Genomic DNA, 14,675 nt, shown 5'->3' with positions numbered 1-14,675 from the left:
AAACAATTAGTCTTACACAGCTAGATTTGACTAAATAGAGGAATAGACCTTAACCGGCGTTCCCACAATTTTGACACGTGTTTCTAAAGATGGCAGCTTGCATGCGTGCATAACAGCATAGTGCTTTTAGAGCTCCTTAATGTTTCATAGCGAAGAACACTGACTGAATAACAAGGAGATTTGACATTGCAGGTTTGTTCAGACGGTCTAAAGATATATCAGAATTAACTTCGCTTGCGATTTGTTTGGCATTTAATCGTCTTAAAAATATAGTCTGGTTTTTTTTAGCCTTGTAGTGTCCATTAGTTGACACATAAACATGTCAATTCACTTATGTATTGGGATCTTAGATGCTGTAACTGGTCACTGTTCCATTTGTTTTTTAATGGTCCTGAATTAATTAATTAATTATTAAAGTAGAAATACACATTTACACAATTGCACCATGGCACATTGCAGAACACTGCTGAAACTGATTTACTGAACATTAAGATCACCTATTTGAATACAAAATGAAAAAGAAAAAAGATATCTAATAATATGTTCCGTTGGCCTTTGATGCAGGACAAAATGACAGACGTTGCTCTTGACAAGGCTGATCCAGCTGGTTCATTACCCAGCATAGAGAAAGAACCAGATGATGTAATAGAAGAGAAAAACCAAGAGAATCCACCAGCAACCGCAGCAGAAGGAGAGGGTGCAGCAGGTGGTGTGTACCGTTACATCAAAGGAGATCTCTTCACCTCCGAGATCTTTAAAGTTGAGATTCAAAACTTGCCCAAGTACATTGGTTTTAATGACCTGAAGAAGTTCCTCAACAAGCATGGGATCAATCCTCACAAAATCAAGCTGTTTAGCAAACAGATGTTTGCCTTTGTCACTTTTAAGAATCAGGAGGAAAGGGACAAGGCCATGAAGGCAGTGCACGGCATGCAGTGGAAGAGTAAAGTGCTGAGTGTACGGCTGGCCAAGCCCAAAGCTGATCCCATCCTCAAGAAGAGGAAACAAGAGGAGGAAGCGGAAGGTGGACAGCCTGGTGCAAAACGTGCAGCCGGTAGCCAGGAGGGAGAGGAGGATGAAGAAGAACCTCTCAATGTCCAGATTGCCAATGCTGTGACACCCTTGTGGAACGTGCCTTATGAAGAACAGCTGAAAAGGAAAGAGAAAGAAATTGAAGGTGTTCTCCAGAAACTGACCAGGTATTTTCTGATGGGTCCGGTGGCATGCGTATGCATGGATGGCTTCCAGATGTTTCTTTTATAAATAGCAAAAAATAGATAAATTGCATGACATTGTCAAACATATAGTTCATACATGAGCTTCTAGTAGTATAGCAAAAGCTGGTCAGTAAAGTTTTCCTTCAATATAACCAGCCTCCTTGATAATTGTTCTCAGAGAAATTGGCAACAACAACAAAGCCATGCTTCCCTGGTTGTTTGTTCAAAAAGAGAAGTACAACAAAATGTGCTGCCCACTCGAGGCCATACGACCATCACCTGTGCAGGTAAATCATCTGTGCTTACATAAATTATTCTAATCACAGTCACACTTTAATTAACTCACAGAATAACTATCATAAAGTATGTGAAGGGTTGAGTGATCAATAAATGGATGCATAATAAATAGTTTGTTTAATACAGTCTGTGGAAATAGTATGATTGAATGTGATTTGTCATTATCTAATAAAGAATTTGTCCTTGCAGACGGAGTACAGGAATAAGTGTGAGTTTGTGATTGGAGTGGGAGCAGATGGAGAGGATAAGACAGTGGGCTTTCGTTTAGGCAAGTATAAAGGAGGATCCTGTGCTGTAGTGAGTCCATCAGAAACCACCCATGTATCTTCTGAGGCCAAGAGGGTTGTGCAGGGCTTCCAGCAGTTCATCAGGTAAATGAAATAATTCTGTTGTTAACTGTTGATTATGCCTAATGTGCATCCAAATCTAACCATATTTATGAAGTCAGATTAGTTTTTTTTTTAATTCCAGGGGTAAAGTATTTGTCTGCATTACCCATCAGCCATTGTATATGTATTTATTAAATGATTTTGTATTGATATTCTGAACAGGACAACTCCCTATGCAGTATACAGTCCAGAGACTTATGAGGGTCATTGGCGGCAGCTAACAGTCCGAACAAGCAGGATAAAGCAAACAATGGCCATTGTTTTCTTCAATCCACAAGTAAGAGATTTATTCAGTGGTTGCTTTTGTGTCCACTTTAGATGTTGGTTGTGGATCTATTGTTACTGCTGCATGAAATATTTACTTGTTTAAACAACCTAGAAACTCCAAGAAGAAGAAATTGAGGAACTGAAACGAAACCTGCGTCAGTATTTTACTGAAGGAGAAGGAAAAGAAAGTGCCATCACTTCGTTGTATTTTGTGAGAATGGGACAAAGGTAAGACCCCAAATTTAGATTTTAGATGCCTTTACACATTCTTTTATTAATCTGCATCAACCCAGGACATCTGCGGGTACAGAGGACCTGCCATGTGAACACGTGACTGGAGAAGAATGGATTCACGAAGAGCTTCTCGGACTAAAATTCCGTATCTCTCCACACTCATTCTTTCAGGTGAACCTCCTGACAAATTGACTGTTGTATAATTTCTTGGAAATTAATACTATGATGCTTGATAAGGCACCAGGCAGCTGATTCCTTTAAGCCATCGTGTATGTGATTCAGAATATTAGGTACAGGATAATAATACTGACCTCCAGTTTAAATGTCCTACGTTAGCGCTATTGAAATGTTTATAATATTATGATTTTTGATACTGCCAGACGAACACCCCTGCTGCTGAGGTTCTGTACTCTGCTGTGGGTGAATGGGCACAACTGGACCAGGACAGCACTGTGCTGGATGTGTGCTGTGGAACAGGAACCATCGGCATCTCGCTGGCAAAGGTGCGGCGTTTGCTTCTAAAAATATGAGTAATGAACAGAGCAACAACAAAAACAATTGTGTGTGTTAACAGAGAGTGAAGAAGGTGATTGGCATAGAGTTGTGCCAGGAGGCAGTGGATGATGCGAAGGCTAACGCTGAAGCTAACGGTAGGCCAGAATGGCATTATCATTGCCTTGTTTTTCTCTCTCTTCATCTCCCATGATATATTCATACTTCAAATGTACATTTTCAGGGTTGACCAATGTGGAATTCCACTGTGGAAAGGCTGAAGATGTGTTCCCCACTGTTCTTAATGCTGTTGTGTCCCCCAACGTCACAGCAATCGTTGACCCTCCGAGAGCAGGGCTACGTACGTACAGTACTCCTGAACGTAATTTTTCACTTGTAGGCATGGTGTTTTGTTTTTAAGTTCTCTGCCCAAATATTCTCATTCTTTCCAGATTCCAAAGTTATTCTAGCAATCAGAAGAGCAGAGCATCTGAAGAGACTCATCTACGTCGCCTGCAATGCCAAAGCAGCGATGAACAATTTTATTGAGTAAGTTCATTATTTTCGGTTTAAAGTGAACAAATTACACATCAAATTCAGGATAGCAACAACCAAACTATTGTGAATTGATTGCATTTTGATGGGCATTACATATCAGAATGGTGGTGGTTTGAGTGAAAAGTTGAAATATGAGAGAAATGCGTGACATCAGCCAAAAGGGAAATCAGAGGCTTATTATATTTATAAAAAGGCAAACCTTTTTCCTGGCTCAAAAAAAAAAAACATGGCAAATTATTTCAGGTCGACTTTCTTCTGAAAATATAAAATATTCCCAATTAACTTTGTTATTCTAAAACGTATATTTATGTCTTGAAGTCTCTGCAGAGCTGTTTCTAACCGTGTGCGAGGAGCCCCTTTCCGTCCAGTGAGAGCTGTGGCTGTTGACCTCTTCCCCCAGACCATGCACTGTGAAACCATCCTGCTGCTTGAAAGAGTGGACTACAGCTCTGACACTCAGACCACAGAAACGTGAAGCTCTGTTATCTTCATCGTCTATTATGCCAGCACGGCTGTTTCTCTTCTCTTTGAGTGAAATTCAAATATTCACTTTTTCTTAAAGTTCAACTGACATCAAAGTGCTCAAACCATTACCACATTTTTGTACAGGTTTCTTTTTTCTCTTTTGTTTGCATTAAAAACAGCACAAGACATCAGTTTCTGGTCATCAATTTATTTGCATAAACAAATCACTGTATCAGCGATCATGTCACATGAAAATAATTTTTTTTTAGGCAGCTTTACTTGCAGCCAAATCATCCAACATTAACCCTTCAATGATAGCGACTAAAAAGCACACATTTCTTCACACAATTAATACACACTTGGCCAGACTGACAGGACAAGTCGTACACTCCAGACGTGTATTGGGAAAACATTCTCTAAGCACTCTTAGTATGGCAGCAGCCTTGTGCTCATGGAAAACAGGAAAGTGCCTTCACAAACGCAGTGAACATTCAGAAGCACACAAACTAAAATACTAAACTCAATGACAGTGCACTGCAGTTTTTTTTAGTCGCTGTCCCAAGAAAACCTGATTTTTTTTCCCCCCACTCAGTGTGTTAAACAGACTTCCTGTCAGACCTTAAGGCCAGAATTCCCCCTCTCTTCTCCCATTAGTTTGAGGGAAGTGGTGGTTTTCTTCAAACAGGGACCATATTTTAATCCAGCAGTTATTGCATTTTTTTTTTTATATATGTTTATATACATTTAATGATTGCAGCAATATTCTAAAAAAATGCATAAGACTTAAAGCTTTGGTTCACACTGTTCTTCAAGCTATTGAATATAACGACATGGTCTGATTTTTTTCGAGGTATGGAGTTACCACCTTTGTTTTTAGGTAGACTGCCTTATGAAATAATGAATGAAGTTCAAACTATTAGTATTTAATACACCACTGTGATAACATCTGAACAAAATGTGCACACAATCACCCACCGCAGCAAATGACCACAAAACCATACCGAAAAATTTAAGACAAACAAAAAAAGCACATGCGTAGAAGGCATTTTTTTCCCTAAAATATCAATGCAAGAAAGCAAGCGTCACTCCACAGCAAATACACAACGTATAGCATCACAAATGCAGACTCGAGTGAGGCGTTTCCCTTTTGAAACAAGGTGCCATCAATAAAAGAGGAAAAACTAAGGCAACATATACCATTTTTTTCCTACTGAAGATTGCCAACCAACCTCTAACGCAAGTTAGATTATATCAGAGCATAACGAAATGTACAAATACCAAAAAAACATAGCTTAAGTAGCGCGCACTAGCATCCTATCTCCCTGATGTCTTGTACCTCTACTAACTACAGTACCTCAAACACTTGTGCTTGTGCTTTCTCTGCAGTGCTTTCTGAATAAGTAGAGCAACTGGTCAAGGTAACCATTGGCACACATCACTCCTTAATTAAAACAAAAACACAAAGGTTGTTCATTCCACTCAAGCAAGCAAGTGCATTTCTTAACAGCAGTTGGAAGTGTGCACATGAAATGCTTTAGAAATACAACATTTAAATGCTTCACATGCCAATAAGAACTAGACATGGCCACTGAAGAAAACCAACACACTTTAAGCCATTATAAACCCTATTTTCCAGATAAAAGATCACGTGCACTGAATAAAATGCACTGCATGCCACAAAAGCAGACAAAGGAACAAATCCCTGTAAAATGACAGGCGTATATGTTCAAACACATCAGTTATGAGTACCGAGATACAGTCGGTCTCTGAAAGCTGTGGTTCCACAGTAAATATGAAATGAATTTGCCGTTTAAGAAGGGAAAAAGCAACATTTTATTAACATCTAAAAGCCACAAACTTAAAAGCATCTGTAATACTTCACATACATCATTTGTATGATTCTCCTTAATATAGGCATATTATTGTCAACAGCCGTCATTATATTTGTGCACGTTCAGGTGCAGAAGTGCACCTGGAGGTATTTAATGCTCATTCTACCTTCCCTTAGTGCATGTATATGAATGTTACCTAACCCATATTTTATGGGCAATAACTGGATTGGGAACAGAGCTCATTAATCTGATAAAAATGTAACTAGTATTGCCATTTTGCACTGCAAAGTAATGCATAACTCAGTAATGGTACGATGATGAGCTTTTGTTATAGAACCATTACCATTGGTCAGTGCTATCTGCTATCACAAAATGCTGGACAAAGGGTTTGCTAGACATCAACAGTACACAGAGGTTCACTGCCAGGTTGAGCAGACTCCATTATAGTCATCTTCGGCTTCTTTCTTGCCTCCTCCTGAAAAAACAATAAGACACAAATGAGTGAACACTAGAAAGCTTTTTAAGCTTTTTAGCTATCAATTTACGGAATTTATTATGGTCAGCTGGATGTTTTTAATCTTTAGCCAACTCCATTTATCTGAAGTGCAAGATGTGTCTGAAAGAGGTCATATATTTGCAGCTGTACCCTTTCTTGAGCCAGCTTCATCATCTCTTCTCTTAGTTTGTTGAGGATGTGAAGATTTGGCTTGTTCTTTTTGGCATACTGCTGAAGCTCAATCACGCTCTTATCCGAGTTCTCCTGAAGACGACAAGAATCCAACATTAACTTCTCAATCACACAAACAAAAAGAAACATTCCTCTCATGTTTGTGATTTCTGTTCAATAAAATATCTCCTTTTGAAGTGGACTTTGAGCTTTGTAACTTGTAATTTGTAACTAAAGTTGAAAAAGTGAAAAAGCATAATAGGACCCCTTTAAAATGCAGATTATGTTTCGACAAAAGACAGTGCCGACCTTCTTAACCATCTTGTTGCTTTCTCTGCCGTACATGCGCAGCAGTGAGCCCCAGTTCTTCACGTGAGGATGAAGCATCTGAAGAATCTTCTGTGATGCCAGCTGCTTTCCAACCCTCTTATTTTTACCTGCAGTCAACAAGAGCAGTATTAGGTATGTGGCTTGAGATTAACCTGCAGAGTGGACCAACATTTAGAATTTCTGAAGTATGCCATTGTGAAATGCTCTGAATGAAACCTCTTAAGCATGGATACTCACACCAGCCGCGTACAGTGTGCTTCCCACATGTCATGACATATTCACTCTTTTGGTTCTTTCCTGGAATCACCTCAAACTTGATGCTGGTGTCACCCATGCCATGGTTTCTATAGAACAGACGACAGCAGATCTTTAGCTGCTTTTCAATCAGACATGACATTTCAAGGACCCACGGTAATATTAACATGCATTTCCTGTAATACAGAGCAGACAGACTCTCCATCACAACATACCTCTTAAGGCACTCATGAAGGATTTGATATGGTGAGAGTAAACCTGCTTTGTTGGTCAGCTCATACACCCTTGAATCTTCAATATTGATATGATTAAAATACTGTGGGATTGGAGAAGGAAATAAACATCCATAAGTACAACAAAGAACAAAACTCTGATCAAAGATAAAAATCAGTCATTTCACTCAGAAAGAAGAGCAGTACCTCCAGTTCATCTCCTTCTATAGGCTTCTCCTCAGACGTCTGCTTCACAAAGTCAGGAATAAGGATCTCCAGTGTTGCTCGAGCTGTCAGAAAGAGAATGACAATATAAATACTTATGTTCCCTAATAAAACGTTTACAGCAGTCTATTCATGAAACATTAAGGACTCAGATGAAGATGGGGGGGAAAAGATACCAGCTTTATTCTTGGCGAGTTTTTTACTACTTGCTGTTCCTGTGCCATATGTAACACCGTCTATAATGACTGAGGCTCCGAAGGGTTCACTTGGGTTTTCTAGGCAAACAAAACAATATTACAAAAAAAAAAAAAGAACCAAAAAAAAAAACAAACACACGCAAAGTAAAATCGTTATGCCACAACAGGCAATGTATTAATACGATTTTATCATGGTTAGAGAGCTGTTAAGTTACAAAATGTCTTTAACCAAACCATTCGGCATGGCCTTAAGTGGTTTATTGCCTTCACAACAGCATTATAACACATTTTAAGTACATTGATAAAAAAAAAAACATTTTTCTGCCGAGCGAGCTCATTAGCACAACTGTAAATGATACTGCAGATATGCAGACTCCGTACACAAATAACTCAACATGTGTTTATTAGTGGCTATTTTTTCACAGCTTCAAACAGCTTCTCAATTACAATTTTAGTCTTATGCATTATGCTACTTACCACATTCAAAAAAGTTGTAAACTGGTCGCACTTTGAGCACTCTTTGCATATACTCATGCAAAATGCACACTTCTGACTTCCCGTTGGGGTTGATGACAAACTCTGAAATATAAACACGGTCAGTCTTGTTAAAACACCATGTGTTGTATACTGCTCAATTCACCAATGCAATGACTCATAGAGACAAGTACCTTTCTTTGTGGGGGCGTCTTGTACGGACAGTGTGATGAGCTTCTGATTGGCTGGTAGGATGGGCCTCTCAGACTCTGCCTGCTTCCTCTTCATGTCCCTGTTGAACTGTCTGCGCTCAGCCCATGTGCGAAACTTCTTAACCGTCACTTGCTCAAAATCAAAGCACTTCTCTAGGTAGCTTCTAAACTCCTCAATGTCTGGGATACAAGTCACGAGAAGAGAGTTTACAAACCATGTGGATTTTAAAGTGATATGCACAGGAGAGCGTGAAACCTCATCCTCTTACCAACAGACTCATCCTTGCACACCTCCACCTTGGCTCTGACCTGGCCCAGCGCTCCCTGTGCAATATCACTGGCTTGGCTCTCCTTCCCCTCTGAAGATCCTCCTGGCTCCATGAGGTCAAGATCTGGATCTTCTGATGTTGGTCTGCCGGTCGGCTCTTCTGTGGCAGTAGAGTCCGGTTCGTCGACTCTCTCCAATGGGATGCCCTCCTCACCAGATTTCACTGGAGACACCTCTGCAGTCGGAGTCACCTCTCCATTTTGTTCTCTTTCTTCTAGTTCCTTAATTTTCTTATAATGCAAGCAGGGAATGCTACTGGTTGGTGGGTCATGTTTCTGGGGGGGAAATGAATAGAATACAGGGATGAGGTGCATGAGAATGCAAAGCACTCAATTTGTAAACAGAATTATCTTAGGGGAGCCAAACCATTTACCCTAATGCTTCCTGTTCCAAGGAAGTAAGGTCTAGACCAGGTGACAACTCTGGTTTCCCGGTGGAGGTAGACTGGAATGCCAGAGTTATGGAATGTCATGATCCACCCATCGGGTAACGGCTCAGTTGGTGGACGCCCACGACCTTAAAAATAAATAAAAACTAGTCAGATCAATAACAGCAACAACAACCAAAATCTGGTTTTTATCTGGTTTGAATCAGTGTTATTGTTAACAAATTAAAATGAAAACATGTTTAAAAAAAATAAAATAAAATAAAATAGTATAAAGGGAAAACCTAAAAAAACATTAATGGAACCATTATTCAGAAGTCTGTTCAAAAGTCAGAAATTATCACATTCATCAAGGATAGCATTAAACTGATCAAAAATGACAGTTAAGACTTTCACATGGTTACAAAAGTGTTGTTTCAAATAAATGCTGGACTTTTGAACTTTCTATTCAATAACACATCCTGGGAAATGTATCATGTTCCACAAAAATATGAAGTGTTCAACACTGACAATAACTTTTTCCTGAGCACCAAATCAGTATATTAGAATGATTAATTTTTAAATAACTAGAATTTTAATTTTACATTTTATAAATATACAAAAAAATAAACAAACAACAACAACAAAAAAAGTTACATATACGATAATAAAGTTGAATTACTGAAAAGTTAATTACTGAAGTAATTAAACACAGCCTTGGTGCGTATAAACAAACACCAATTTTACAGACTTTAATACAGTTTGTGTATTTGTTTCACATTTTATAGAATTTTTTTTTTTTTTTTTACAAAATTTGTTAAAGGGGTCCTATTACAGTGTGTGCTGTGATTGGTTAGCTGGGTCAGTGTGTGCTGTGGGCCAGTGTGTGTTGTGATTGGTTAGCTGGGCCAGTGTGTGTTGTGATTGGCAGCACTCGGCGCCTGGTCGGGAAATGTCACGCCCCTTACCATAGCCGTCTGCGAGCTTCAGTGTAAATATCGCGTCAAAATCAAATCAATTTGAGCGTGATTTAAACCCGGATGATTGTAAGCACTCAAAGTTCGTCTGCCTTGGGAAAGCTAGCATGTCTCTGACATAGCGATAACACTCGTTGCCTTCTCTAGTGCAGCTCAACCAGGTCTCGTCCCATTCGTCGATCTTTGTGATATCACAAATCCCGGAAAATATGCGTTGTAGTCCAAACGAGTCGTTCGTTGTAGTTTTTGAAAAGTGATTTCTGTTAAATTAAATATCTCCTTTTGAAGTGGACTTTGAGCTTTGTAACTTTGCAGACCTTTTTTATGCTCAAACAGCAACATTACAGACTAACTAAAGTTGAAAAAGTGAAATAGCCTAATAGAACCCATTTAAAATAAATCACAGTGAAACCCACAGAAAACTAATAACCGCTGGGGTTTGAAAACGCATTATCATCTTCACATAGTTAAGTAATAATCTTCCATTCTAATAATAATAATAATCTATAATCTATTTTAATTATCTTTAAAAGTTTTAACAGTGTAGCGAAAGTGTTTAGAACTTCCAATCAAACTTTCTATGAGTTAACCAAGAGTTTCTGAGGCTCACTCTTAAGAACAGTCTTAATTTTGGTCATCATGGGCTGAACTCCGGCCTCCCCATCTGAATGGTGATCACAGTCTCCAGCCAGACGCCTCTTCTTGGGCATGGGCATGCCTTCCTCCAGCAGGGCATCTACATCATTGTCAAAGTCCTCCTGGAAGAATAGGTGGGTTAGTAACTGGCAGCCACTGACACGTCATCAACTAAACGTACAACAAGATTTGAATCAAGCCCATTTTGTTAGCTGTAATTCAAATCTTTTTCAAATGGACCACCTTGTTACAGTCCAGGATCCTTCCTGATGAATAAAAGACACGCACTCTATTTGTGGTAGATGCACATTTCAGGAGATGTTTTGATTGATTTGGCATTTACAGGTTTAGATGGCAATAATATTATCTTTAATTAGCCAATGTAATGTTTCAATTTGAACAAGTAAAACTGCCAAAATCAAAGGAAGCATAATAAGACCATGCATTTTACCTCATAAGAGTAATTCAGGTCCTCCTCGTGCGCTTGCTCCTGCTGAACTATCATCTGAGACCTGAAACCACTCGGCTCTCCATATTCCGCTTCCAGAAAGTTCTCGCTGAAATCTTCCAGGTCGTCCAACACGGCAAACTCAACCTTGTTCTCCTGCTCTGCCTCCAGCTCTTCACTGTTTCTAACTAACCCTAAGGAACCAGTGGTCATGGTCGAGCTGCCCGGCACACTTCTCTGCTCTAAAGAATCATGCAATTCACCATTCAGTCCTTCTAGGCTCTGCTCTTCATCGCTAACCTGCCCCAAACCGGTGTACACCTTCCTGTCTTTGCTCTTACTGCTGTCTGAGAAACTGACGCTGATCTTTACATCTCTGAGGAGTTTGAGATCAGGTAAGAACTTGGTAACTGGGGGAGCATGACGAGCAGTTCTAGGGCACGTGGCCATGGGGTCAGGGCTACCTGATGGGTGACTGCTAACGGACAATGTGTGCTTGTTGAAGAGGAGCTGTTCATCCCTGTCCACTGCTGGGGTGTGTTGGTGTCCATCACCACCAGAGCTAACGTCCATTTCCTCTGCGTCACTGGACGTTTGCAGGGGAGGTGGTGGAGGTGCTTTACTGTAATCATTCCCCGCCAATACTGCATCTGGTGGCTCCAATGGGAGGGGAGGTAAAATCTCATTCACATCCATGTTTAATTTATTTAAAAAAAAAAAAAAGCTATTAAAAACTACACAGAATTAAAGTGGGAAGGGATCTGCCTAATTTAGCTAAAAATCCAGCCCCTAATACATGCACGAATACATTACACAGCTGTAGACACCTATTTAACAATATTCATGTACATGGTTGAATATGATAAGCTGACTACATTGTTCTTTTCATTAATGTAGACAGCTTTTTAGAAATCACTGTCTCAATTATTGGAAATCACAATGCATTCAGCTTAAACGTTGCCCACATCTAAGCACTATCCATCCTGGGAGGCCAGATCTTCTGCCAGTGCTGAAAGAAAGAGAAAAGGGAAAATCAAGAGGCATTCAAAGAGCACAACAGAACTGGATCTAAATGGTAAAACTTCTCAGATGCTCCTTTTATTTCCCAAAATGTTTACCTCACAACGCGTAGGCCTATGCCCCAGAAAGCAGTAACACAATTGATTCACAATTGTTCGTTTGCATGTCAAGATTAAAATTGGGTGTTGTTGCTAAATAAATAGGTCAGCAAAAAACAACAACACTGTATTTGTAGTGTATTATAACGAACCATAAGCCCTAAAGGCCTTTGCTAATTGGTCGGCTAAGAGAACCGGAAGGCAATGTGGTTAACGTTACATTTCATCACGCAGATATTAAAAACTGCAACTTTGTGTCTCACGGGCAGCTGTTTTTTAAACAATTACGTGCGCGCTTTCGTGTTTGTTTAGCAAAAATTGATCCATGCCTCGATTAGCTCGCCCGTGTTAGCCGTAATAAGGAGCCGTGTGCGGCAACCAAACCTTTTCAACTGAACCATGCGTGAACCAACTAAATGTAGAAAGGAGTAAAAATCAGAGCAGTTTCACACTTCTCTTTTTTACTCACCTACTACACAAATGCTCTACTGAAGACCGCATGCAATTAAAGGATTTTTCCGTTTAAGGGTTTCAGATGGCCGTCTCTCTCCGCCATCTTCACTGCAGAGCAGCATCAGGAACTGAATGAACACGCCTCTCAACCGGTGTCTACGTTCATGTGATTGGGCCAGCATTCAGTTTTTACTTAAATTCGCTTCAGATGTGGCCAATAGTGTGCAATTTATTTTTTGCATGGTGAAATAATATGCTACCACCAAATCATTAGTAGACACGATCAGATATCAGTGCGATAATCTAGTTTCTGATGTTGACATGCATTCTAGATTTAGTTGTGATCACATAAATGCATGACTATACAGTGATAGAGCTGCATGATGTTACCCTCCCACATTTTATTATTAAACAACAAAAAAAAATTATTTCTTTTTAACTTGAATCTTAAAAATGAGACTCATTACCAGTTGTCTAACTGCTATTTTTTTTAGACTAGTTTGTCCTAACATAGTGGATAAATGTATGCAACTGCAAGCAACCCTTGAATGTGAACAGGTTAACTGAATCCCACATGGCTGCGTAAAAAGGTTACCGAAATCTGTTACCCTACTCTATTTTACACAGAATGGCTTTAATGTTACCCAAATTCACTCTGGTGTTGTCTAGCCTCCTCTATTTTATATTATAGAAAGCAATTTGTTTTTATGTGAATAGAATCAGAGATTAACAGAATCTGACAAGTGTAACTGGTTACCGAAATCTGTTGCCCCTCTGTATTTCACACTGAAAGCGTGTGTGGCTTACGTTAAAGTTACCCGGATTAACTCTGGTGATGTCTAGCCTCCTCTATTCTGTATTCTAGAAAACAATTTGCTTTTATGTGAACAGATACACAGAATCCGATAAAGCAGCATGACATGCTACAAAAAATAAGTTACCCCTCTGCATTTTACACAAAAAAAGTGCAGCCCACTTTCATGTTGCTAAAATGAACTCTGGTGATGTCTAGCCTCCTCTATGTTATATTCTAGAAAGCAATTTGTTTATGTGAATAGACCCAGAGATAATCAGAATCCGACAAGCCAGTAAAACGTTACCAAAAATCCGTTGCCCCTCTGTATTTCACACAGAAAGCGTGGTTTAATTACTTTAATGTTACTCAAATTCTCTGGTGATGTCTAGCTTCCTCTTTTATATTCTAGAAAACACTTAGCTTTTATGTGAACAGACACAGAGATACACAGAATCCGATAAGGCAGTATAACCAGTGTTGGGGGTAACTCATTACAAGTAACGCGAGTTACGTAATCAGATTACTTTTTTTCAAGTAACTAGTAAAGTAACGCATTACTTTTTAATTTACAAGAGAATATCTAAGTTACTTTTTCAAATAAGTAGCGCAAGTTACTTTTGTTTTTTTTCAATTTATTGATTGACAGCTCTCCTGTCCCCATGTTGAGAGAAATCAGATGTTACTGTAGTTCTAAAATAAATATGAATATGCATTAATTAATCTCACTCACAAAAAAAACAGATTCAGTATTCCTCAAAATGAATAAAAATAATGCAACTCAGAATATGCAATAATTCAATGTTAAACAACACAAATATTCTTTATGTATTTAATCCCATTCTATTAACCCGCGTTAAATATCGCATGCGATTAATCGTGCAGCCCTAATAATAAGCACACATTACTCCAGACAAACATTCGTGTGTCTTTTTTTATTGCTGAAGTGTGTTGAAATTTCTTCTTCTGCATTCTACTGTACGGACTTAAATTTACTTTCCCTTCAGCCTGAGGCTTATTCATTTCACTTTTGGTGTGAACAGGCTTTTATAATTGCCAAAAATATAACTTTTTTATTTTAAAAACAAACAAGCAAGCCCTGTCCAGGTGTAAAAAGTAACGCAAAAGTAACGTAACGCATTACTTTCCATAACTGATTAACGTAATTAGTTACTTTTTTATGGAGTAACACAATATTGTAATGCATTACTTTAAAAAGTAACTTTCCCCATCAC

At 39.0% G+C, this 14,675-nt stretch overlaps 2 protein-coding genes across 3 annotated transcripts; one reads left to right on the top strand and one right to left on the bottom strand.

The window, feature by feature from the left end:
• Positions 1–66: 66 nt before the first annotated feature.
• trmt2a (tRNA methyltransferase 2 homolog A) lies at positions 67–5,197 on the top strand. The gene is made up of 12 exons (XM_016485131.1): positions 67–192; positions 565–1,199; positions 1,396–1,504; positions 1,704–1,885; positions 2,066–2,180; positions 2,283–2,398; positions 2,464–2,575; positions 2,785–2,907; positions 2,979–3,054; positions 3,141–3,257; positions 3,349–3,445; positions 3,773–5,197. Exons 2-12 carry the CDS (start codon positions 571–573, stop codon positions 3,927–3,929), a joined length of 1,833 nt encoding a protein of 610 aa, XP_016340617.1. The 5' UTR covers positions 67–192; positions 565–570; the 3' UTR covers positions 3,930–5,197.
• Positions 4,634–12,823, bottom strand: LOC107687688 (microprocessor complex subunit DGCR8-like). Of its 2 annotated transcripts, XM_016485129.1 has the most exons (15): positions 12,664–12,823; positions 12,042–12,085; positions 11,080–11,726; positions 10,603–10,750; positions 9,025–9,167; positions 8,593–8,926; positions 8,306–8,503; positions 8,115–8,216; positions 7,617–7,715; positions 7,423–7,505; positions 7,219–7,319; positions 6,986–7,092; positions 6,728–6,855; positions 6,398–6,511; positions 4,634–6,226 (listed from the first exon to the last, which is right to left on the bottom strand). In XM_016485129.1, exons 1-15 carry the CDS (start codon positions 12,693–12,695, stop codon positions 6,143–6,145), a joined length of 2,364 nt encoding a protein of 787 aa, XP_016340615.1. In that variant the 5' UTR covers positions 12,696–12,823; the 3' UTR covers positions 4,634–6,142. The 2 variants fall into 2 exon arrangements, with proteins under 2 accessions (XP_016340615.1, XP_016340616.1); XM_016485130.1 differs by lacking the exons at positions 12,042–12,085; positions 12,664–12,823 and having other exon boundaries at positions 11,080–12,035.
• Positions 12,824–14,675: the final 1,852 nt, after the last annotated feature.

The sequence above is a fragment of the Sinocyclocheilus anshuiensis genome, unplaced genomic scaffold, assembly GCF_001515605.1.
Source record: "Sinocyclocheilus anshuiensis isolate Anshui unplaced genomic scaffold, SAMN03320099.WGS_v1.1 scaffold281, whole genome shotgun sequence".
In the NCBI taxonomy this organism is placed as follows: domain Eukaryota; kingdom Metazoa; phylum Chordata; class Actinopteri; order Cypriniformes; family Cyprinidae; genus Sinocyclocheilus; species Sinocyclocheilus anshuiensis.
The sequence above is the reverse complement of the archived record's forward strand: the minus strand, read 5'-3'. Positions and strand labels throughout refer to the sequence as shown.

Excerpts from the sequence above, each read along its gene's own strand:
- trmt2a (XM_016485131.1), top strand. The coding sequence starts at position 571 with ATGACAGACGTTGCTCTTGACAAGGCTGATCCAGCTGGTTCATTACCC. Across the intron at positions 1,505-1,703 it reads TACGACCATCACCTGTGCAG|ACGGAGTACAGGAATAAGTG; the intron begins GTAAATCATCTG and ends TTGTCCTTGCAG. Across the intron at positions 3,258-3,348 it reads CCCTCCGAGAGCAGGGCTAC|ATTCCAAAGTTATTCTAGCA; the intron begins GTACGTACAGTA and ends CATTCTTTCCAG.
- LOC107687688 (XM_016485129.1), bottom strand. The coding sequence starts at position 12,695 with ATGCGGTCTTCAGTAGAGCATTTGTGTAGTAG. Across the intron at positions 10,751-11,079 it reads ACCTGAATTACTCTTATGAG|GAGGACTTTGACAATGATGT; the intron begins GTAAAATGCATG and ends CTATTCTTCCAG. Across the intron at positions 8,504-8,592 it reads GTGCAAGGATGAGTCTGTTG|ACATTGAGGAGTTTAGAAGC; the intron begins GTAAGAGGATGA and ends CTTGTATCCCAG.